This window comes from Miscanthus floridulus, chromosome 6, assembly GCF_019320115.1.
Source record: "Miscanthus floridulus cultivar M001 chromosome 6, ASM1932011v1, whole genome shotgun sequence".
In the NCBI taxonomy this organism is placed as follows: domain Eukaryota; kingdom Viridiplantae; phylum Streptophyta; class Magnoliopsida; order Poales; family Poaceae; genus Miscanthus; species Miscanthus floridulus.
Window position 1 is genome coordinate 108,215,662 of NC_089585.1, and position 25,047 is coordinate 108,240,708.

Genomic DNA, 25,047 nt, shown 5'->3' on the forward strand with positions numbered 1-25,047 from the left:
CGGCGGCCGCGACGATCCATCGCCGACCGGTCACCTGGCTCTCCACGTCTCCGCGTCGACGCAGAGCCAGCACAAAGTGCACAAAACACCCAAATCGGCCACCCGCGCCCCCGTCCCCTTCGTGCTGCGTCCTGCGGGCTGCGCCCCACTAGGTATCTCACTAACCACTTCACCCTCTGCCGGCATCACCTTCCTAGGTCGCTTTGAGCTCCCACCGCCCTTTTTCCCGCGCGCCTTTCGCCATCTTTTTTCCCCCCTACCCGTTCGGCATCCCCCGATGCGAAACCTGCGGCTGAACTCCGATTCACGTCGCGCCGCGCGGGGAGATCGGGCCGGCGCACTCATCCGGACGGGGAGGATCCTCTCTCGATTGGTCGGTACCCACGCCTTTCTTTTCCGCTCCCTACCGATGTCGTTAGGTGGGAATCGGTTCTGGTATGAGAGTGAAACCAAACCAATCTAGAGGGAGCATGACGGCTAAGACCATGCGATCTTTATTTTCTAGTACTAGGATGAAAAAGATCGCTCCTGGCGGTTAAGCTTTAGTGCTCGTTTCTGTAACATGTTTGGATAGGTGTCACTTGCGTGCACCTAGAACTTGACTAAAATGAATTAAAAGGCCATCCCACCTAATTATTAGCTGACCCAGAAAACCCCATTGGCTACTCACTTGCATCTCTAGCGCATAGCTTCAGAATCTGGAAGTGTGACTTCCAGTGAGTTAGTTGCTGAACTGCAGAAGATCATGCTGTGTCTGCTCACTATGTGCAGTGCATCTTAAAAGATTTGTGAATGTTTTGTTAGTGTTTTAGTGACCACAGGTTATATCCTCATCCAAAACTTAACTCTCGGTGCACCTTATCCAATGGAAGAGGAAAGTTTCTGATTTGTAAGTAAATTTTGAGTGGAGAAACAATTGGTCAAGTTGGTGCTTTCTAGGTGAGAACAGAAACCTACTAATGTGCCAAAAAGTAATGGAGCGTACACATCAAACCAAGCATCAAGGTTCCTTTCTGGAGCACTGTGGATGAGAAATCCATGAGGATGCTTTTGGAGGTACCGTGCACATCCAGTTCATGTTGTGCTATGCAGATGCTACTTTTAGATTGTGGAAAGTTAGTCTCTGATGCTATAAATGGATTGCTGAGTTCTGATAATGTGACCATGTGCAAGCTGTAGAGCATGGATGACCTTGATATGTGGAAGCCAGACATTATAGTGTGAAGTATTTACCAGGAAAGACAAGCTTCAAAGTTCCAAATGCTAAAAAAACTTAGCTTTGTCCTGATGCTTATTCATGCACTAGAACTATCTTTTTATGTTTGATAAAAATGTCAAATTAGCAATCAAAATAGATTAGCTCCATTCTACAGTCCTTTAGCTGTTCTTCCAACTTCCAAGGCTCCCAGGTGATGACGCTTGTCAAGATGACAGCAGCTGCCAAGAAATCTTCCTAGTTTCTAGTTAGACGATGATGGGGGGAACTGGGAGATTAGATGGATGAGCTTAGGCTTGTCGAGTTTGTTAGCAGCTTTCCTTCCAGGAGATGTCGTCCTTGTGGGTGTATCATCTTGATTTACATAACATATAGAGCTTGAGAATTTTTGTTTTTATTGAAGGGGCCATGTTCACTCTCCCTTTTCTACATAGAAAAGGACATAATGAATGACAAATAGATTTGTGGCAGAAGGAAAATTATTGCCTTGAGAATACTCACTTATGAAATTGATAGAGACAACAGTATAGGAATGAACAGTTGGACCATATGCCTTGGGATATTTGTGAATATTTAGTCACCATACGGGGAAGGTACTGACTGAATAGCTTGCATGCAGACAATGTTTGCTGTTTATTCATCTGTGGCAATGGCAATGACTCGTCCAGAATTTTCTTTTTGCCGATATCCATTTCCTGTATAGGCTTTCTGTTTGTTTCGAATTTCTGATCCATGCCGTATTCCTCTTATCAAGTTGTGATGTTGACTTGGGGTGAACTGCAATCATCGGATCAATCATTGAATGAATCTCTTTTACCCCTTTTGCAAAAGACTGTTAGTTTGCCACGTGGTCCAATGCTCTGAGAGAACATTGGCTTGTGACAATTGGACCAAGCTGTTGAGGTCTATTCTTTCTCCTACTTTTCTTTGGCTGAGGCTCAAAGTAAGCATCTTGGCCCTATTCTAGTTATCAGTCATTCTCCCAGATTTTATCACCACATTTTGTTTGAACTTTGAGGGGCACAAAAAGACATCTTGTTCCAGCTTTCCCATTTGTCTGATTACATTCTATCCTGGGATTTGTCACGGGAGAATTTCTTGCGTAATCTTAGGATGTTGTTGTTTAAAGACCACGGCAGAAATTCTCTATTTCACTGACCCACAAAACAGACAAAAGGTACCATTACAACTGTATATAAGGTAAATATACTGATTTTTTGCACTTCCTTAAACAGACTAAACGGACACCAATTGTTTAGCTATTTATTCGAGCTAAACGGCCATTTAAACAGACTAAACGGTGATTAAACGGGATAAACGGCTGATTAAACTGGACACGGCAAGCCACTGTGTAGCGTTTACACGGCGTGTAAATGAGCTAAATTGCCGCGTAGGTGAACAGTGATTAAACGATAGTTTGTTAAATGCTAATGATTACTTGATTAGCACATAATGAGAACCAAATATCTCTGGTGCTAAATCTTTTGATACCATGTATGGAGTTAGGAAAAGCTTCCATCTACATGATTCAGCTGTGTAGGCTGGTTGTAATGAAAGCTTTAAACTGTTTGTCTGTTGTAATTTTGAAGTAATTTAGGGTGCTTCAGCTTAACTAAATTGCATGATTGACCCATGTTTTCTAAGCTGCAATCTACAGACTTCTATGACTCTGTATTAAAATCATGCCTGAGACTTCTTCACTTGTTCTAGTAGTCCATGAATATGTTTTCTTTTGAGCAATCCAACGTGAGAAAATTTAGAAGTATACTGTATTAGATCTTAATTCTCTTCGCTCAGATGTGTTTAATTTTATGTGGGGGTGTCAAGTCAAATAATAATGCAGTATTGTATCATGTTTTACGTACACCTACAGAAAGCCGTTGTTGCTGGTCTCAGCTAATTCTATCTTTGATCGAGTTTATTCGGGAAATTGTATGGATGCCATGAAATAGGTTAACTCTTTGATAATTCCTAAAAGTAAGTTCCTTTAGGGGCCGTTTGGATCATTTCATTTTGGAGGAATTGGAATCTACTTAATGGATTAGGCTATTTGGCTTGGAATTTGACATTCCACAACTTTTCCAAGTTCACATATAAGCCTATCTCAAATTCATAGTGGGAGATGGAAATTGATTCTATAGATCACCATGCTATATTTCTACTCTCCAACTTATAGCACGCTCTTCAACTCACTTTCCTATAGTAGAAATGCAACATATAAGTATCTCCCTTGTATGGCTAACAATAACATACAAATATATTCCATATACAACCATATTAGCTTAATTAATCTATGCCTAAATTATAATTATTCGAATGAATTCAATTCCAAGGATCTAAACGGGGCCTTAATGATTTCTTTGCGATTGTTATAAACCAACATATATCTTTATAAAGAGATACAGGCTACAAGAATCCGCATCTATTCAAGTCACTCTCCAAAATGTGGATAGCTTGTGCACACCGTGGCAATCAAATCACCTGTGCATGCAAGATGCTTACATTTGTTATCCAGAAACTGGAATATCTAAGTTTCACTTATGTTCGGTAGACAAATAGTAACTGCCTCCTCCACTATATAAGCATATGGCACGCTCAACTTTCTGTATCCATTCCCACCAGTTTACATATGTCTTGTACCTTGTGAAGTGTGTTCCTACCTGTATCACCTTCGCCTTGCCACCCTTTGGCTAGTTCATTCATACGAATGGATTATTCTAATTTGCGTCGCCAAGCTGCATCCATGAAAAAGAGTCTCTTTGACCAGGCCTGTATTATACTCTGGAGATTTCTAATCAATATTTTATCTTTATGCTTTCACAAGGACCTAGAAGTTCGATCATACCTTTTTCCTATGTATAAGCATGCCTGCTTTTGATCCCATCCGTGGCAGACACTATTCTATGCTGTTTTATGGTTTTCAATGTTTTCCTTTTATATACCAAATGCTGACTCAGTAAGTTTTATTTCATCGACAGGGGTACCTAGACGAGCAATTTTGCCAGGTGGAAGACTTGCAGGATGAAGCTAGTCCTAATTTTGCGGAAGAGGTTGTCACTTTGTTTTTCAAGGACTCAGCCAGGCTAATATCAAATGTTGAACAAGCTCTGTAAGTAAAACATGCATATCAAGGGAGAAGTGATTTCTTGTTCAAAAAGAAAGAAAATACGATGCAAGCAGAAGTGTTGAACTTGACTGATTAAAATTTTGTGACACTGCAGAGAAAAATACCCCAAAGATTTCAATAGATGGGATGCATACATGCAGCAGCTAAAAGGCAGCTGTTCCAGGTAGCTCTGGTGCTGCATCTGGATATATTTTTTCAGTTGCACATGATCCATGCTGTGTGACTGATTCAGTACAGCACACAGACCTTACTTTATAGTTTTGTGAATAATGAGGACTATGAGTTTAACTGAACATCCTGCAAAGTTGACACTATCCTTTTTGAAACAACTACTGCATGCTTCAGCTTCTTAAAAAAGTGGTGGTGGTGGTTGGGTGTGGGGGGGGGGGGGGGGGGGGGGGGGGGGGGGGGGGGGTGGATCTGAAGCATATCAATGCCTCACTAATGACATGTCCAGTATGCTTGTAAACCAAGGTTCTTGGAGGCTTTAAGGTGGTCTGGTATCTCAGAGAAAACTCATATTTTGTAGTTTTGCGTGCCAACCAAAAGCTTAACGTGTGCGAATGAACTTTTGTAAGCATGGCATGGTTCTGAATCAGATATAAATAAAGCATAACTCTGACATCTGAACACATTATCATTCTTTTATATTTATATAAAGTTTACGTGTGTTTGACGATGTTACAAAACTTGATGCAGCATTGGTGCTTCAAGGATGAAGAGTGAGTGCATGTCATTCAGGGATTACTGTGGACAGGGAAATGTTGAAGGGTCTGTATCTCTCTGACTTTTTAGTTCTTTCAGATTTTTGTCTCATGTCAAGAAATGAGAACAGCCATTGTTTACTCCTGTGGCATATTTCGGTTTGCAGTTGCATGAGATCGTTCCAGAAAGTGAAGAGGGAGCACGGTGCCCTGAGGCAGAAACTAGAGGCCTATTTCCAGGTAATCATCCACGATAAATCTCATCCATCGTTCTGTAGCTTGTGTCATGAGCCTGGATCTCAGTTTGTGTTAATACACACAGCTGCTACGACAAGCTGGTTCTGCTGGAGCTGCCACCAGGCCCGGGATGTAAGAACTAGGAGCAGGAAAAGGGAGTATGGCCCAAGAAGATAGCTCACTACAACTAACTGGCCCAGTGGCCCTGCTGCGCAGCAAGTAGGGGTCAGCATACGAAGCGAAACAAGAGATGATATGCATATGGATAGGCATAAAACTGTAATAAGAGATTATTTTTTCAAGAAAAAAAAAGTAAGAGGAGAGGAAGGGATGGGAACCTTGTGTAGCTGTGAGTTTACAAGCTCGCCTGAAAGATGGTATTATTGTCTCATGTGTAATATATTCCTTCCATTCCAAAATAAATCAACTCCTGGAATCATCGTATCAAATTATCTTGAGTTTGACTAATTTTATAGTAAAGAACAATAATATTTATAACACCAAATAAGTAGATGATGAAAATATATTTCATGATGTATTTGATGATACTAATTTCGTGTCATAAATATTTATAATCTTTTCTATAAATTTGGTTAACACTACTATAAAACAAGGATATTGTTACACTTTCTTGTAACACATTCATCTATGTGTTTCTATGAAATTTCATAGTAACATAAAATAATGTGTTACAGATGGTTGTAACACAAAACATGTGTTTTATAAAAATATGTTACTGACAATAATTATAGTACACAAAATTAGTGTTACAAGTAAAATATGACAAAAGTGTACTATACTTGTAACACATAAATGGAACATATAAAATATGTAATAAATGTATGACATGTAGTAACACAAAATAATGTTGCAGTCCAAAGTGTTACTAATCTTTAGCATGACGTGAAAAAATTACAAGAAAAATAAAAATTAGGTGACCACCAAGATTTTGAACCTACAACCTCACCACCAACCCCATGAGGATAACAACACCCTCGCTACCACCGAACCACATATATGTTTGTGAAAGATATAGTATTTCATTTTATTTGTTACAGAAATCATGACTTGAGCTATCAAGATATAAATTTTGAATTGTTCAAACAAATTCGAATGGAAAAAAATGACCAAAACAAAGGTTGTAGATCGCGATGAGTTCTATAACTTTGTTGTTGACGACTTTTTTTGTTATTCAAACAAAGTCTGATGAAAAAATGACCAAAACAAAAGTTGTAGATTTGAATTAGTTCTAAAAACTTGTAGTTGACTACCTCTCCATTTAAAAATCATTACTTTCACAAAATTATATTTGAAGTTTTATATTTCAAAATTCAAATTTAGCATGGTGTGGAAAAATGACAAGAAAAATCTATTTGAAATCATTTACTATCTGAAAATTCTATTTGAAGTTTTTATATTTTAAAATTCAAATTTATCATGGCGTGGAAAAAATGACAAGAACATTCTATTTGAAATCATTTGCTGTACCGAAACTCTATTTGAAGTTTTCATATTTCAAAATTGAAATTTAGTAGGGTGTGGAAAAAATGACAAGAAAAAATTATTTGAAATCATTTACTGTCCTAAAATTCTATTTAAAGTTTTCATATTAAATTAAATTCAAATTTAGCATGGCGTGGAAAAAATGACAAGAAAAATAAAAAAGAGATGGCCACCAAGATTTGAACCTGCAACCTCAATAATCTCCAACACCACCTAGTACCACTAAACCATTTGTGTATTTGTTGATGTTTTTGGTCATTTTATTTCTCAAGTAAATGGAGAATGAGAGCTCATCATATTTTGATTATTCAAACAAACTCGAATGAAGAAACAACTGAAACAAAAGTTATAGATTTGAATTAGTTCTGAAAATTCGTTGTTAACAACTTTTACATTTGAAATCCTTTACTATCATAAAATTATATTTGAAGTCTTTATTTTTTAAATTTCAAATTTAGCATGGTGTGGAAAAAATGGAAAGAAAAATCTATTTGAAATCGTTTACTATACCAAAATTCTATTTGAAGTTTTTATATTTTAAAATTCAAATTTAGCATGGCATGAAAAAGAATGACTAAGAAAAATAAAAAACAAAACCCTAAGATTTGAACCTACAACCACACCAATCTCCAACACCAACACTACCACTACCACTACCACTAGACCACTTGCATGTTTATTAATGTTATTCAGTCATTTTATTTCTCAAGTGAATGGAGAATGAGAGCTTATCATATTTGAAATTCAAATTTTGAATTCTTCAAACAAACTCGAACGAAAAATAACCAAAACAAAAGTTGTAGATCTAGATGAGTTATAAAAATTTATAGTTGATGGCTTTTTCATTTGAAATCAGTTACTCTCCTAAAATTTTAATCGAAATTCTCATAATTTGAAATTCAAAATTTTGAATTATTCAAACGAACTTGTATGGAGAAATGACTGAAGCCAAAGTTGTAGATCTCGATGTTGTAATTGACAACTTTTTCATTTAAATTCATTTACGGTCAGTTTGTAGAATTATCTAACCAAATTTAGTTTTTATTACAATTATTCGCTGAATTACCATAGAATTAATGTAATAATATCTAAACTTGGTTAGAAAAATCTATAATTTGCGTGATAACATGATTTTGATGTCTAATAATTGACTAAAAATTTCAAATGATTTTAACAAAGCAATACTACATATTATTCACAAATGGACATATCCCACACATAGTTATATGACTAAGTGAGAGATATTACTATATGTAGGATGTGTAGTCCTACTTTATTAAAATTATCTGACATTGTTTTGGAGTGCCTATGGACCCAAAATATGTTGTTGTGCCAGTTTACAGAATTATCTAACCAAATTTAGTTATTTTGTAATTATTCATTGGATTAACATATAATAAATGTAATAATATCTAAACTTGGTTAGAAAAATCTATAAACATGCATGACAACATTATTTTGGTGTATAATCATTGTATAAAAATTTCAAATGATTTTAATAAAATAGTATTGTACATTGTTCACAAATGGATATATCTTACACATAGTTGTAGGACTAAGTGAGAGATGTTTCTATCTATGAAGAAGATATAGTCCCACTTTATTAAAATTGCCTAAAAGTTTTATGCTATGCTTATGAACCCAAAATATGTTGTTGTCAGCTTGCATAATGATATGACCAAATTTTAGTTATTATTGTAATTATTAGTAGGATTACCATGGAATAAAAGTAATAATATCTAAACTTTGTAGGAAAAGTCTATAAGCATACATTTCTGTTTATTATTAAAATCACCTCAATATTGATTTACTGTGTCATAAATATTATACATAAAAAATCAAATTGACATAATAGCTACCGCGTAGAATGCTAAATGTGTGCTCCTCACAAAGTAATGAGACCAACAAACACCTCTCCCATATAAAATCTTGTGGCCGCACGCTCCTCAGAGCCCTAACTTCGTCTTCGATCCACCCTGATGGCCGCCTCTGACGAATTAGCTGAAGGGACACACGGATTCAGTACAAGTCACATACTGATCCGGCTAACACATGGAGCACTGGAGTGCATAACCAAAGTTATCTATCTAGAAAAGCCAAAAACTCTTTTAATTTTTTTGAGACCTAGACGCAGACGCTTATATACACGAGCGCACTACTCACCCCTATGAACTCACGCACGCACACATAACTAGGAATCCAACCAGCTAAGCTACGCTCAGTTCACAGAAAGTCTTTTAATTTAGAATGGATGAAGTAGTAAAGTTCAAAAATAATTAAAACTCCAACATGTGTGTAGTAGATTATCTACAATAAATAGATCATGCTTATTTTTTTTACATCTAATCTAATTAAAAGTTCAAAAAAGTCCCAAAACTCCATTATAGTTTGCCGTGAGCGGCTAACTTCCGATATCTCGCGCTCTATCTGTCACAACTACACCAAACCGTAGCCACGAGCCAAAAATTGGCTAGGTCCCGTGCTCATGCTTTTAAAAAAAATCCCAATCTCAAGCGACTTCAGTCCGCGCGTTCGCTCCTCAGTCCTCACCCAAAAATCCCTCCAACCTTTCTCTCCCTAATCCCACGTTAGCCGCCGCCCCCTTCAGAGTTCAGACCCCTCCATCGGTCGTGACCTCCTTGCTCGCGGGAGCGACCCCGACGCCGCCGTTCTCCGGCCACTGCCCATCGCCTGCATCATCCTCCTTCCCTCCGATGGAACGCGCCACAGCGGATCCACGCACTGGCATCCATGGGGAGCGGATCACCCTCCTCCTGCGTTTAGGTCGCGCTCAGGTCCCCCGTTCGTACACCGCCGGCTGGATGCAGTTCCTCCACCGTGACAGTCATATCTAGGCTGTTGGTACGCGTTCCCATCCGTGCTCTCCGCCAAGGCTCGATTGACGAGGCCTCTTCCACATCGATGCAGGGCGGATCTCTACGGCACGGGATGCAGGCGGCGACACGGGATGCGGCACCAAGGCGGACAGGGCGGCGATGCGGGATGGGGCACTAGCGTGGCTGGCAGCAGAGATCCAAAGGTGAAATTCGTGCCAAGTACCCAGCTTTTCCCTCACATTTGCAGCTTATCTCAGTGGTGAAATTCGTGGAGAGATGAAGATAGGTGTGCTTGTTTCTACACTTGCATGCTTATCTCAAGTGCTCTTACAAGGGAAGGGGTTCATGGTACTATATGAAATCTGATCGTTTGAATTGATCATTTTCCTGTAAACCTAGTTGACTTAGTGGGATCCTCCTAAAATTCATACTGACTACTGATTTTCTGTTTCTGTAACACGTGTGATCTCGTGCATGTTTACTCTACTATTTTTTATGCTTTTAAAAATAGATTGATTGTCAAACGTCGTTTTATGTTGTTTAAGCACGATTTATAGGAAACCATGATGCAGCAAACCTGTGGTTTAAATCTCAACTCTAAGCATTCTTGATTTGATATGGCTTTAAGAAAGTTTGGTTAACCTTGCTACAATTTTGTTTTTGCAGTCCTTCTGTTCATTTCAAGCTTCAGCAGCTTGCTCCATATCACACTTCTCCATTGTGCTTCCAGCGGCTAGAATACCTTGTGGTATTCTATTCATCTGTACAGCTGACAAGAAGCAGCAGCTCGACTGTATCAATTTTCAGAGATTCAGTTCGACTTCAGCAGCTTGCAAATAAACCTTGGACATCATGCCGTTTTTCATTGAATCAAATTTCCATTTGGTGCTGTAATTTTCACTTTCCTGTCTTCGGTTGGCTTCAGTGAACAAAACAAGTCATCTCGTTAACAGTAGAAAATCAACTATTTTATTTCTTCAGAGTTTCAGTTCTATAAAAGCAGCTTAGCTATTTTTGCTCTGCAGTTCACTTCTTCAGCAGGAGTACTGCTCGTAGGTTTATTTCTGCTAGCTTGGTGCAGGCTGTCCAGCTCGACTATTTTTCTTTGACTGGCTAGAAGTTTTCTTCTCTGGTTTTCAGATCTTTAACAGTGATTTTTTTCAGCAATAGCATCATCAAGTGTTTATTCTCTCCCCTGGCTTGGTCATCAACAACAACTGCTACAATTCAGAGTGCTTGCTTTCTCATCTATCACAATCTGCAGTAACTGATTAATGGAGAATCTCAGGAAGTGCACAGTATTAAATTCTCAAGCCTGTACATCATCTCACCCATAATTCCTGTGAATCTTTGTGAGCTATATATAGTGTTGCAATAGTCTTTGAACTTTTCATGCAATCATTAGCTTTGGACTAGTGAGCTTGATAATTATTTTCACATGTTTAACTAGACCTCTTATTAGCAGGCTTATTTGTGAATTGATTAATCTGCACCTATTGCTTTGCTTCCGCACTTCTTAGAGATTCCTAATTGCCTTTTCAGCAATCCTGTTTGCTGGAGTTTGGATCCAGTTTGGTACAGATCCTGTGTAACTTGAAAGTCTTAACATGATCCTCACAGTTAATAACTTAAGCAAGATTTTCATATACCATTTTATTCAAGCCATGAGATGTGTGTTTGTTCATTCCCATCTAAACTTAAAGATCAGTGCTAATTTATGTTTCTTTTTCTCTACCTTTTTTCTGATTAGTGTGAAGTACACCTATATTGGATTCAACATTTTCCTTCTATCTCCTTTAGAGTCTACTTTCTTAATAAAATTATGCTAATTTTTGCTTCTATTCTTTTAGAACCCAAGGAATTTACTTTTGTGTTTTACCGTCTTCAGAACTAGAGAGTAAGATGACCTACAACTTAATGATCCCTTTACCACATTACTTATATGTAAACAAAATTACCCAATAGATTAATGTAGTGATGTTTCTTGTATTTTTTAGGCAATATTTGAGAGGTTTGATCGTGATAGAAGTGGTAGAATTGACTCATCAGAACAATGTGATGGTCTTCTCACTCTGTCTCTCCAAACTTGAATGATTTTTTAAGCAGGAAGATAGAGTTTGAGTGGAGCACTCGAGTGATAGGAATGGTCAATTCAAGCCAACCTTTGCTGTAGTTGTAGACATAGCTTATTAGATTTTGACGTGGACAAGTACAAACAAGTGTGTGTCAAATACCTTTTGGGTTTGAAGTTTGAACAATGTGTGTAGCTAAGCTAAGTTTGATATGGGATGGTTTCATTCCAGATGTGTAAACAAATCATATTTTTGGTTTAATTGCTTTGTCAAAATGCTTTTTTAACCATATATTGTTTTGGAAAATTAATGATGTTCCAATATTGTTTGATGCTAGTAAATAAAGTGTTGCAATGTAAACTATCGGTATCATCATTTGGTGTTGGCAATATATATTCCATATCTATAGCAACCAAACATTTAGTGTGGCAACTAGGCAATAGAGGGTTCCACATATAGCAACTAAACAACAAATGTGGCAATAGAGTGTTTCCACCTATTGCAACACATTTAGGTTGTTGCATCAGAGGTGAATTCTAGTAGAGTAGACAATCACTGTAACACTAGGTAAATGTTCCAATAGATTAGTAATTGTGTTACAAACTACGCATTCTACTATAACATGAAGTGTTACTAGAGCAAAAAATATGTGTCGGTGCAGAAAGTGACCAACACGTAAATATTTGTAGTTTTGTCGTACATTGTGATTGGATGTGGCCTAGCACTCAATGACATAGGGTTTATACAGGTTTAGGCAACGTGCCCTACGTCCAGTTTGAGTCGATCGGTGACTTTATTCCTGAGCCTAGGTGCTCGAAGTTTGCTGTGGGGTTACAAACGAGAGGGAGTAAGATGCGGGTGCAAGAGGTCCGATCGGACTCTAGATCGAAGGGTCGAGAGAGACGGGAGCTCCTACGTGCGCTAAGTATTTGAGCGTCTGCTCTGTTCTAACATGTATGGAAGGATATAAAGTACCCTTCTGACATGACCTGACAGTACTGTCCTATAGGTGTGTAGGGTATAGTCCTTGATATTGTGGTTGACTAGAGCGCCCTGCCTTACTTGCTTTGTTTGTTTCCTGGGTCTTCACCGAGCGGGCATCCTCAGTCGGTCGTTCCCTAGTCGACTCTGGCCTCCCGTTAGAGAAGAGCTGTAAGCAGAGGTTTGGTTGTACTCACAGTCGGAGAAGCGAGTCGGAGTCAGAGGCGAGCGTCGTCCTTTCTCAGCCAGGCCTTCCGGTCGGAGAGGTGGGCCGAAGTCGAAAGCGATAGAAGCGAGCGTCATTCCTCCTTGGCTAGGCCTTTTGGTCGGAGAGGCGGCTGGAGTTGGAAGCAAGCGTCGGAGTCAGAGGTGAGCTGGCCAGGCCTTCTAGTCAGAGAGGTGGGCTAGAGTCGAAAGCAAGCGTCATTCCTCCTTAGCCAGGCCTTCCGGTCGGAGAGGTGGGCTAGAGTCGAAAGCGAGCGTCGGTCCTCTCCTTGGCCAGGCCTTCCGATTGAAGATCACCCTTCTGGCCTATCGTTAGGTTTTTGGGCTAGCTCAGGAGTTGCGCGTCGTTCGCAATGTAGTTTGCTGGGCTGAGCTTTTGCTAGGAAGCAGGTCCATGAGGGACCTCGGGTTTATGAACCCGGCAGGAGCCCCCGGGCGATTTGGTTAGAATTGCCTAGGGGGTTTTTTGTCTTAACAGTGGGTGCGCGCTAGCGCACCCACGGGTGTAGCCCCCAAGCCCCCGGGTGATTTGGGTAGAATCGTCTAGGTTTTTTTGTTTTGCTAGCGAGGGAATTTTTGTTTCGACAATGGGTGCGCACGAGCGCACCCGTGGGTGTAGCCCCTGAGGCTATGTTCGACTGGCGAGTCGGTTGGTGGCTGAGCTTCTTGGTACTCTTCCCTAGGGCCACAGACTGTCATTCAGGGTGTTCACCCATGTTTGTCCCGCCCACAACCTGTGCCCCTGAGCCCCGTTGGGCTTGGCAGGGGTTGGTCTAGTTCCGTGCGTTGCCCCATCCATGGTTTTCGCAACCGAAGGGTCTGAGCTAACGTTGCTTGCCTTGATGGCTCGAGCGACGCGCTTGGTGAGCTCGCTAACGGGCATGTTCGAGTGGAATCCGGGTCCATCGTTCATGACAGGGTTGGCATAGCCCTCATGTGGCATTCTGCTACTCCTTAACCATGTCTCGACAGATGCCCGGGTCGTTCTAGAGACCAACCTAGGTGGCCCGCTGGCCTCCCCTCAATGGAGATTCTGTGGGCATAGCTCGAGGTTAGGATCGAACGAGAAGGTTGAGATGATCTTATCTACTTCGGAACAGACTAGGCGAGGGCCACTGGGGCTCATCTGCGTTTTTTCCCCTGGCTCTGTTTGATGCGAGGCGGCCTTGAGCCCTTCGCGGGCTGACCTTTGAACCCCGGTCGGTCGTTGCTCATGTTGAATGAGGCAACTACCGTTTTGTGACGCAACACGAAGCGTTGTGATGCATTAGCTACATATGCGATGCTTTGGATGTATGGAATGAATGAATGATTGTGTGAATGAATGCGTGAATGCATGTATGAGTATGGATGAATGAAATGATCGTGTATCGAAAAAATAAAGTAGGAGGGATTGGTAGAGTTACCATGATGACCCGAGTGACTAGGCCTAAGGAGTTTTTACCGGATATGTCCGAATGGGATCCAGCGCTCATCAGTTCATGATGGAGTCGGCATAGGCCCACATGGGTGTCCCTCTGCTCCTTACCTATCCCTCGATGTTCGTCTGAGCTATCCGATCGACTCAGGAAGCTCCTTACCATGTTGTTGGGCCTTTGCAAGTCTTGCTTGGGAAGGTGGAGAGCCACCTACGCGCAGTCGCACCTTTTTCCCACGCCTGGTGTGTGGTAGTGGTGGTCCATGCCTCAGCCATGTCTTGTCTAACCAGGTGCCATCTCATCAGGCATGGCGCATCCCATCGGTCAGGACATGTCCCATCGTGTTCCATCCGCATTGAATAGGGGAAGGGAGAGGGTTTTTTCACCCTAATCCTTTGCCTTTCCCCAACTGCTTGCGCCTCCTCTTTAAATATGGGAAGGGAGAGGGCTTTCATCCCGTTCCTTCGCCTATTCTCCATCTGCCGCCTTTCCTCCTTTCTTCTCGCCAAGAGCGTTCGTGTGCCATGGAGGTTCCTAGGAGAAAAAGGGGAGAGAAGTGTCGGTGCAGAAAGTGACCAACACGTAAAGATTTGTAGTTTTGCCATACATTGTGATCGGATGTGGCCTAGCACTCAATGACATAGGGTTTATACTAGTTTAGGCAACGTGCCCTACGTCCAGTTTGAGTTGGTCGGTGACTTTATTCCTGAGTCTAGGTGCTCAAAGTTTGCTGTGGGGTTACAAACAAGAGGGAGTAAGATGGGGGGCGCAAGCGGTCCGGTCGAACTCTAGACCGAAGGGTCGAGAGTGACAGGAGCTCCTGCGTGCACTAAGTATTTGAGCGTGTGCTCTGTTGTGATCGTCTTGATCGTGTCGATCATGTGTGTTCAAATCATCTTAGAGTCGATTGATCCTTATTGGGAGGCAGGCCATCCCCTTTTATAGATAAAGGGGACAACCTTACAAGTGAGAGAGGGAGAGTTTTCATATGCTACTAAGTCTTGTTGCCCATGCCGTCGGGTACAATGATGATTGTAGGCGCCCACAACACTGTTGATGTTCGGATGCATGTGATAGGCTCCATCGTGATCTTTTGGTATGGCCAATGTCGGCGCCTACCATACTGTAGGATAAATGTCGGTGCCCGTAACACTGTTGGTGTTCTAACGTGTCTGGAAATATATAAAGTACCCTTCTGATATGACCTGATAGTACTGTCCTGTAGGTGTGCAGGGTACGGTCACTGATGTTGCGATTGACTAGAGCACCCTGCTTACTTGCTCTATCCATTTCCTGGGTTTTCACCGAGCGGCCGTCCCCGGTCAGTCATTTCCCAGTTGGCTTCGGCCTCCCGGTTAGAGAAGAGTTGTAAGCAGAGGTTCGATATACTTTCGGTCGGAAGAAGCGAGTTGGAGTCATAGGCGAGCGTCGTTCCTTCTCAGCTAGGCCTTCTAGTCAGAGAGGTGGGACACAGTCGGAAGCGAGCGCCAGAGTTAGAGGTGAGCTAGCCATGCCTTCCGATTGGAGAGGCAGGCTAGAGTCAGAAGTAAGCATTGTTCCTCCTTGCCCAGGCCTTTCGATCGAAGAGGTAGGCTGGAGTCGGAAATGAGCGTCGTTCCTCCTTGCCCATGCCTTCTGGCCTGATGTTTAGGTTTTGGGGCCAACCTAGGAGTTTGCGCATCGTTCACAACATTGTCTGCTAGGCCAAGCTTTTGCTGGGAAGCAGGTCCATGAGGGACCCCGAGTTTATGAACCTAATAGGAGCCCCTGAGCCCCTGATTGATTTGGGTAGAATCGCCTGGGGGATTTTCTTAGTTTCGACGATGGGTGCGCGCGAGCACACCCGCAGGTGTAGCCTTCAAGCCCCCGGGTGATTCGAGTAGAATTGTCTGGGGGGGTTTCATGTTGCCAGTGGGGGAATTTTTTATTTTGACAGTGGGTGCATGCGAGCGCACCTACGGGTGTTGCCCCTGAGCCCCCAGACGATTTGGGCAGAATTGCCTAGGGGGTTTTTTATCAGTGGGCATGTGTGTGTGCACCTTGGTGGGCGTAGCCTCATCTTTCTAGTTTCTGGCCCATCGTTTGTAGGAGCACGGTCCCGGGTGTTTGGTCATGGCCGAGGGACTGGGCTGAGATGGGGTCATCAACTAGGGCGTCAGGTGCGCTGAGGTTTTGGGTGAGCCGAAGTCGTGGATCTAGGGATCAGGCGAGTCGGAAGTCGCTAACCAAGGCGTCGATCACGCCAATGGATCGAACGAGATGGACTCATGTATCTAGGCGTTGGGCGCAACCAAGGGACAGCCGAGGGATCGGTCGAGATGGACTCATGGATCTAGGCGTCGGACATGCCGAGGGATTAGGCGAGTCAGAAGTCATGGACCCAGGCATCGGGTGCCGAGCGTAGCCGAGGCGTTGGCGTCCTAAGCCCCTAAGCCTTGTTGGGCCTAGTAGGGGTTAGTTGAGTTTTGTGCTGTTACCCCGTCTGTGGTTTTCACAACCGAAGGGGCTAAGCTAACGTCGCTTGCCTTGATGGCTCGAGTGACGTGCTTAGTGAGCTCGCTAACGGGTATGTTCGGGGTGGAATCTGGGTTCATCGTTCGTGATGGGGTCGGCATAGCCCTCATGTGGCATTCCACTGCTCCTTAACCTGAGTCTCGGTAGATGCCCGGGTTGTTCTAGAGACCGACCCAGGTGGCCCACTGGCCTCCCCTCGATGGAGATTCTGTGGGCATGGCTCAAGGTTAGGATCGAATGAGAAGGTTGAGATGACCCTGTTTGCTTCGGAGCAGACTGGGTGAGGGCCACTAGGGCTCATCTACGTTTTCTCCCCTGGCTCTATGTTGACGCAAGGCAGCCTCTAGCCCTTCATGGGCCGGCCTTCAAACCCTGGTCGATCATTGCTCATGTTGAATGAGGCAACTACCATTTCATGACGCAACACGAAGCGTTGTGATGCATTAGCTGCATACGTGATGCTTTGGATGTATGGGATGAATGAATGATTGTATGAATGAATGTGTGAATGTGTGTATGAGAATAGATGAATGAATCTTATGCATTCGAAAAATAAAATGATGTAAGTGGGATTGGTAGAGTTACCTTGATGACTCGAGCGACAGGCTTTGGAGAGCTTTTATTGGAGATGTTTGAATGGGATCCACGCTCGTCGTTCATGACGGAGTTGGCATGGCCACATGGGGCGTCCCTCTGCTCCTTACCTGTCTCTCGAAGTTTGCCTGAGCCGTCCAATCGACTTAGGAAGCCCGCTGGTCTCTCCTAGGCGAAGATCCTATTGTTGGGCTCTTCCAAGTCTTGCCTAGGAAGGTGGAGGCCCGCCTGCACGTAGTTGCACCTTGTTTCCCATGAACGGCGTGCAGTAGTGGTGGGCCATACCCAGGCCATGTCCCATCTAACCAGGCACCATCTCATTGGGTAGGGTGAGTCCCATCGGTTAGGGCGCGTCCCGTCGTATCCCATCCGTATTGAATAGGGGAAGGGAGAGGATTTCTCGCCCCAATCTTTCGCCTTTCCTCAACTATTGTGCCTCCTCTTTAAATAGGGGAATGGAGAGGGCTTTCGTCTTGTTCCTTCACCTATTCCCCAACTTCCACCTTTCCTCCTTCTTCCTTCTTGCCAAGAGCGTTCGTGTGCCACGGTGGTTCCTAGGAAAAAAGGGAGAGCGAGGGAGAGGAGAAACTCATAGATCCATTCATGAATCCAGAGGGCAATGTTGAGCTAGAGGTCATCTATTGTGAGTGAGTCGATGCTGGCCGCTTTCACCACGAAGGGGGTGCTATCGCCGAAGGAGGTGGTGCACCGGAGGGCTCCTGTAGGGGAGGATTTCCTACGACCTTGGGACGGCAAGGTTGTCTCCTTCCTCGCCTTCCATGAGCATGGGTTAGGATACCCCGCACACTGGTTCCTATGTGGGCTCCTCAATGAGTGGGGCCTAGAGCTGTAGCACCTCAATCTGACTAGGGTGCTGCATATCACCGGCTTCGTCACCGTGTGCGAGGCCTTCCTTGGGATGGAGCCACACATGGACTTCTTTCGATGGATGCTCTCTGGGTGAGCCTTGTCAGAGGGGAAGCCACTAAGGATTGCGTCGGTGGGGGGCCTCACGCTGTAGAAGAAGCCGAGTGCATCAGGCGCGTACCCTGCATATACCCCCTATGACTCCAACCGGGGGTGGCATGGGGAATGATTCTATATCAGGAACCCGGCAGAGGTGCCATTCCCACCTTTCATCATAGGAGGCTAGAGAGGTAGGAGAGCTGGTCATGGGGCCCTGCCAGCTGGTAGAACAAGAAGCTAGAGATTATTGGGGTGGAGCTCTAGAAGCAGATGCGGCATGGCCTTGATGGGGTGCAGGTGTTCCACACCTTCTTCTGCCATCGGGTTGCCCCACTAGTGGAAAGGTCGCGGGTGATGTGGATGTACACCAGCCCGATGGACCTCAACCGTGCGTCGCTAGAGGAGCTGGTGAATGACGAGGTCTAGAGTCATCTCGACCGGGTGCTGCAGCTAAGGGCTAAAGAGACCCTTGATGGAAAGCCCGGACCTCTCCATGCCATGAAGTAGTCCAATCTGGTATGCTCCCCTGTCCTTACTCCATGTTCTTTTCCCCTTTTGCTCTCCTGTATCTTGACTTTGAGTCATCCATTTCATAGGGACTCAAAGTTTACAAGTCCTGGCCGCATCTTTCGAAGGGGTCGGAGGGCGTGGTTTGGCAAGCCACCCTAAAGGAAGCAGCGGTCGGGAAAAAGAAGAAGAGAGTTGAGAAGGCTTAGAGGCAGCACGGAAAGGAGATGGAGATCACCCGACATGTGCGGGTCGAGGAAAATAGGAGCAACATTGAGTCAGAGCTCGAGTCAGAGGATCCCACGGAGATGGGTGACGACGTGATCTCCTCTGAGGATGAGAGGGGCCAGGAGGTCATCGTGACCTTGGTGGAACATCACGAGCCAGCGGCTACATCCGCTGGTGGTGAGCTGGAGGCAGAGAGGTGTGGCGACGTTCCCATGCTGAGGAAGCACGCGACGAGTTCGGACGCTGTCGGTGAGCGGGAGGCGAAGCAGACGCGGTCACCGCACCCTTTGGAGGCATCACTGGCCTTGTCCCCACCTGCTCTGGGCATGGCAGAGCAGGCCAGGCGGTCAGAGGAGCGGACTCATACCCACACATCTTCGGGGCCAGCCTCGGCACATGACCCACAATGAGGGGACACCCTGTCGGTGCTCTGGTCAGCACGCCTTGAGCTAGCGGTCGTGGTGACTCATTGGCCAATCGAGAGCTAGCTGGTTTGACTCTCCCCTGGTGGAGGTAAGGGGCATGGCTCGCGGCCTATGAGCATCCCTCATCTGGCGGGCTCATTGCTAGCGGGTTAGGGCTTTAGAGCCCTGCCGCTTACATCCTAGTATGCTTTCTTCGTTTATTTTCGATCTTGTAGCTAAGTTTTTTGAAGTGTGACTGACCTATACTTTTTTGATTGTGGCCAGATGCTGCCAGGATTGAGCATCGCCCTACCTCCTGTGCGGGAGGAGTGGAGGCCCACCTTGCATCGCGTCACAATGAGCGATGGGGAGAGCAGGGTGGCGGCGGTGTGACCTTCCCTTCTGGGGGCGATGCCCCCCTGGGTAAGTCATGAGTATGGCCGTGGCGATAATCCTGGTGGTGATGGTAGAGGCCACATCGGAGGTGACCCATGCGGCCCCTCCTACACCGGCTATGGTGAAAGAGGGGAGGGAGACCGGGCTCCCTCCCTCGCCAGTCGAAGGGCCGCACGGCTCGCCCTCCCGGTTGGAGCTTGAGGTGCTAGGAGGAGACACGGCTAGGAGGGAGGTAGAAGGCCTGCCAGTGGGCTATGAGATCGAGATAGTGGAGGTGTCCTCTGACAGCAAAGCTAGTGACAGGGTGGAGCCACCGGCACCATCATAGGAGCTAGCGGTGGTCTGATCATTGGCTAGGCCTTCCAGCGGGCTAGGGGCTACCAACCTGGTGTGGCCCTATCCTGAGGATCCGAGGAAGGTTTAGTTCATCCTTTAGGATGAGTAGGAGGATTAGCTCTGGGACATGCTTGGGGGGAGAGGACTCGCCATGGAGTTTGATCTCACCCAAACTAGGGTGAAGCTTGAGGAGGCCCTAGAGCAGGTTAAGTCTGTCCTATAGGCGGTCATGGTTGACCTGCCCTAGGTCATAGAGGTGAGTTTTCTATGTTTGTCCTTGATTCCTTGGTCTTTCGTTAGTTGCCTCAGTATGCTTGCTTCTCTTTTTGTAGGGTCTAGAAGAGATGTCGAGCCACAAGTCTCATTTCCTCTGGATGGAGCACGCCCGGGAGGCTGCGGTGTCACGGCGGGTTGTCGAGCTCAAGCATGAGCTAGAGTCTGCCCGCCATGAGTCTCAAGGCCAAGCAGCTGAGGTGATGGAGGCGTGGGCAGTGGAGCTACTCGTGGTAGAGTGGGCAACCACCGCTGAGCGGGGCTTGAGGCGGTGAAGGTCCGCCTAGGAGAGGCCAAGGCAGCACTGCAGAAGTCCCTAGTGGAGACCAAGGTGGCGCTCCAAAGTACCCTAGAGACCCTAGATATGGAGCAAAAGGCCCTAGAGTTAGAGTGGAATGCCTGGTCGAAGGTTGACTAGGAAGTGCTCGTGCTCTAGGCCGGGTGCTTGGAACTGAGGAGTTGAACGCCCGATTGCGCGAGCAGGTGACTCGATAGGAGGAGGGACTCTCCATCCTCGAGAACACCCGCCTTGGTATGTATCTATTCTAGTTTTGATGTCTTGGTTTTTTCCTTTAGCCTACTTCTGAGCTTGTCATCCTTCTTCTAAAGCTGGGCAGAAAGGTTGTGTCGCTGGAGCAGGACCTGGAGACAGCTAGGGCGACGATTGGCTGGAATGCGGAGGCACTAGCCAAGTCCCTTGAAGAGCGATGCGCTCTTAAGGGGGAGCTCGACCAGCTTCACAACGTCGCCCAGGTCATCATCTCAGAGGTCTTCGGGTCAGCGCCGAGCACCAACACGCCCACCATCCAACTAGTGGTTCCCGAACAAAGTGCGGGCGCTCATCACCGACGAGATGTTCTACAAAACATCGGGGGTGCTGACATCGGTGGTGATGCACCACTCGGAGCTAGACTTTGCCGCCATCTACAGCGGGTACGCCGATGGTTGGAGCTCGGAGGCCATCCATGCACTCGGGGAAAGCTTGCTGCCACATGCACAGTTAGTGGCCGAGCAAGTCTCCATGCAGTGGGTGATGGAGGCTCGCCATGTGAACATAGCTAAAGGAGCGCGTGTAGAAGACATCATCCAGCCTATGGATGGAGCGAAGCCTAGGTCAGAACCGAACATCGTCCCGCCGTAGGATGAGCAACCCCTACTTTCACCGGTCGTGCCGACAGCCGATGCCACTGAGCAGCCATAATAGCATGTAAAAGTAGAAACAAGTATTCTGTGTAAGGGATAAGTTCATGGGGGAGTCCCCTATGGAACATTTTTGTGTATTAGTGAATACAATCCATTTTGTTTTTGTGATGGAATCACTTCGTTCGGGGAAGCTTGCCCCATCCTGTTCCTTATTTTTACCTTAGCATAATTTTGTTTTTTATTATTTATTTTTCACACCTGCCCATTCATCCCCGTAGGCTGCAACCTTAAGAGCCTAGGCATGGCCCACGAGGCTTAGCTGCTCATAACCATAGGTAGAGGCAGGGTGCGATCGGTTGGAATGTTTAAAGTAAAGTTACGTAAGGTAATTAAAGGAACTGACTACCCTTTCTTTCAGGAAAAAATGTATTTACCATAAGATAGTAAAACAGAGAGGTGGTATCACACCCTCATGGAGCCCTCGAGTGACCTAGGCGAAAGTGTTTTGGGCCGGGGTGCTTTGTAGGAGCGAACGTTGAATGAAAGAAAAATGGTAGGACCAAATTTTTAAGGGAAGAAACGACGTAACTATTCGATGTTCCGAGTATTGGTGAGAATGTTGCTGTTGTCATCCTTCAGTCGATAGGTACCCGGTCGGATCACCTCGGTCACCATGTAGGGTCCTTCCCAAGGTGGAGAGAGTTTGTGCTTCTCCTTGGTCGATTAGGGTCCTTTGAAGCACGAGGTCTCTAACCTCGAGGGTCCTTCCTCTAATTTTCCTCTATGGTACCAACGAAGAGTCTGCTGGTACTAAGCGGAGCGAATGATGGTCATCTCCGTGGGCCTCGTCAAGTAGGTCAACTGCATCTTGCTGAGCCTCCATGGCTCGATCGCGGTCGAAGGACTTCACACTTGGGGCATCGTGGTCGAGGTCGGAGGGCAGCACTGCTTCAGCTCCATAGGCTAGGAAGAAGGGTGTGAACCCTATGGATTGGTTCAGGGTCATTCTCAGGCTCTAGAGGATCGTGGGGACCTCTATAACCCATCGCCCAGCATACTTGTTCAGTCGGTCGAAGATGCATGGCTTAAGTCCTTGGAGGACCAATGCCATTGGCATGCTCGACCTAACCATTAGTACATGGATGTCTGACTGAGGCCCAGTCAATCCTGATGCCGTATCCATCAATGAAGTGTAGGAACTTCTTCTCGGTGAAGTTAGTTCTGTGGTCAGTTATGATACAGTTAGGAACGACGAACCGGTAGATGATGTCGAGGAAGAATTTGACTGCCTCTTTTGAGCAGATGTTGGTGATGGGCTTTGCCTCTATCCACTTGGTGAATTTGTCAACCACTACAAGTAGGTGAGTGAAGCTGCACAGGCCCTTTTTGTGGGGTCCTACCATGTCGAGGCCCCAGACCGTGAATGACCAGGTGATGGGGATGGTTTGGAGCTCCTGCGCTGGCAAATGTGTTTGTCGAGCATAGAACTGGCATCCTTCACACCTGTGTACGACCTCCTCTGCATCTTGTAGCGCGGTGGGCCAGTAAAAACCTTGGCAAAAGGCTTTTCTGACCAGCGACCTTAGGGCCACGTGATGTTCGTAGATTCTGGCATGGACCTTAAGGAGGAGCTACTTACCTTGGTTGGTAGGGACGCACTTCATGAGTACTCCCGACAGACTCTGTTTGTAGAGTTCATTTCCGATCATGATGAATGTCTTGGCACGTCGAGTGATCTGTCATGCTTTAGTCCTTTTGGGTGGAAGAACCTCCTCGAGGAGGTAGGCGAGTAGCGGTGCTCGCCAATCGACTTGATCGAGTGCCAGCATGGTGACACCAGCGGGCGACGTCGTCATGGAGGCACTGGGGTTGGAGCCCCCGAGCATGGGGTTAGAGTTGGGGTGTGTCTAGATCAAACCTTCTAGGGTGTGGGTAGATGGTTCATGAACGTCGTTGATGAAGACCCCATCCGGAGATGGAACCCGCCTAGCCGCTAATTTTGTGAGAAAATCAACGCCATTGTTGTCCTTTCAGGGGACATGGTGTAGCTCGATCCCCTAGAATTTGTCCTCGAGCTTGCGCACCTCCTGATAGTATGCTACCATGAGGGGGCTTTTGCAAGAGGACTCCTTCATGACCTGGTCAATGACCAGCTCTGAGTCACCACAAACATAGAGTCACGTAGCACCGAGCTCAATGGCGATGCGCAGTCTGTTGATGAGGGCCTTGTATTCCACGGCATTGTTTGAGGCCAAAAAGTGGAGGGCATATTGTGTAGTGGAGCTTACTCCCATCTAGAGAGATTAGAACCACTCTAGCCCTCAAGCCGGGTGCCATTATGGACCCATCGAAGTACATCGTCCAATACTCATGAGTGACGTCCGGAGTTAGAAGCTGGACTTCTGTCCATTCGGTGACAAAGTCCGCAAGTGCCTAAGATTTAATAGTGGTACAGGGAATGTACCTGATGTCATGGCCCATTAGTTTGAGTGCCCACTTGGAGATTCTCCCTGCGGTGTCGTGGTTGCGGATGATGTCTCTGAGCGGGTATGAAGTGACGACCGAGACTTTGTGGTCGGTGAAGTAGTGCAGGTGCTTCCGGGTCGCCATCAGCATGACATATAGGAGTTTTTGCACTTGGGGGTACCAGACCTTAGGGTCAGTGACTACCTCCCCAATGAAGTATATGGGTCGTTGGACCTTAAGGTGGTGTCTTAGGTCCTCCCTTTCGACTACCAGGGCGGCGCTTACCACGTGGTTGCCTGCCATGACGTAGAGTAGGAGGGGTTCTCCCTGTTCAGGAGCAATGAGGATTAGGGCCGATGTCAGAGACGCTTTGAGGCTCTCCAAAGCCTATTGTGCTTCCTTAGTCTAGACGAAGGCATCTGTAACAGAACCGACCAAATCATAAGAACGTAAGTACAAAAACAATCACCGAAGCAATCAAATTCCTATACTTAAGCTCCCATAATCCCGGTAGTCCAGAAATCACGAAGGATTTCAACCAACTTTCGACATACAAACCAAGATCATAGTGATTCAACACAACACATCATCCGTTACAACATTTCATAATAAGCATTTGGATTACATCCATCAGAGTTTAAATAGAATATTACAAACCAAGTTTGAGTGTGCGGAAGCAACATAGTTTGGTACAAACATCATAGTTTTCAATTACATTGCCAAGTCTGAGTCATGTCCCACAAAAGCATTATCAGGTACGAGAACTAGTAGAGACCATGCCCAGCGGTCTAGTCTTCATCCCTAGCTGGGAGAAGGCAGTACTTGCAGCAACCAAAGTAGAACTGGTCATCTGCAACAGGTGGGAGATAAACCCTGAGTACGAGAAGGTACTCAGCTAGA

General features: G+C 45.5%; 1 protein-coding gene and 1 long non-coding RNA gene across 2 annotated transcripts; both read left to right on the top strand.

Annotated features, from left to right (window-relative positions):
• Nucleotides 1-636: 636 nt before the first annotated feature.
• Nucleotides 637-5,673, top strand: LOC136458978 (pseudo histidine-containing phosphotransfer protein 1). The gene is made up of 6 exons (XM_066458874.1): nt 637-1,056; nt 4,195-4,325; nt 4,438-4,506; nt 5,043-5,114; nt 5,215-5,287; nt 5,370-5,673. Exons 1-6 carry the CDS (start codon nt 1,039-1,041, stop codon nt 5,418-5,420), a joined length of 414 nt encoding a protein of 137 aa, XP_066314971.1. The 5' UTR covers nt 637-1,038; the 3' UTR covers nt 5,421-5,673.
• A 3,980-nt stretch (nt 5,674-9,653) lies between these two features.
• On the top strand, nt 9,654-11,890 carry LOC136458979 (uncharacterized). The gene is made up of 3 exons (XR_010760114.1): nt 9,654-9,827; nt 10,291-11,521; nt 11,622-11,890. It is a non-coding gene; the product is annotated as an uncharacterized lncRNA (long non-coding RNA).
• The last annotated feature ends 13,157 nt before the right edge of the window (nt 11,891-25,047 follow it).

What these genes read in the sequence shown, in the direction of transcription:
- LOC136458978 (XM_066458874.1), top strand. An exon ending in TCAAATGTTGAACAAGCTCT is followed by an intron (nt 4,326 to 4,437) that starts GTAAGTAAAACA and finishes GTGACACTGCAG; the next exon opens with AGAAAAATACCCCAAAGATT. An exon ending in GGACAGGGAAATGTTGAAGG is followed by an intron (nt 5,115 to 5,214) that starts GTCTGTATCTCT and finishes TTCGGTTTGCAG; the next exon opens with TTGCATGAGATCGTTCCAGA.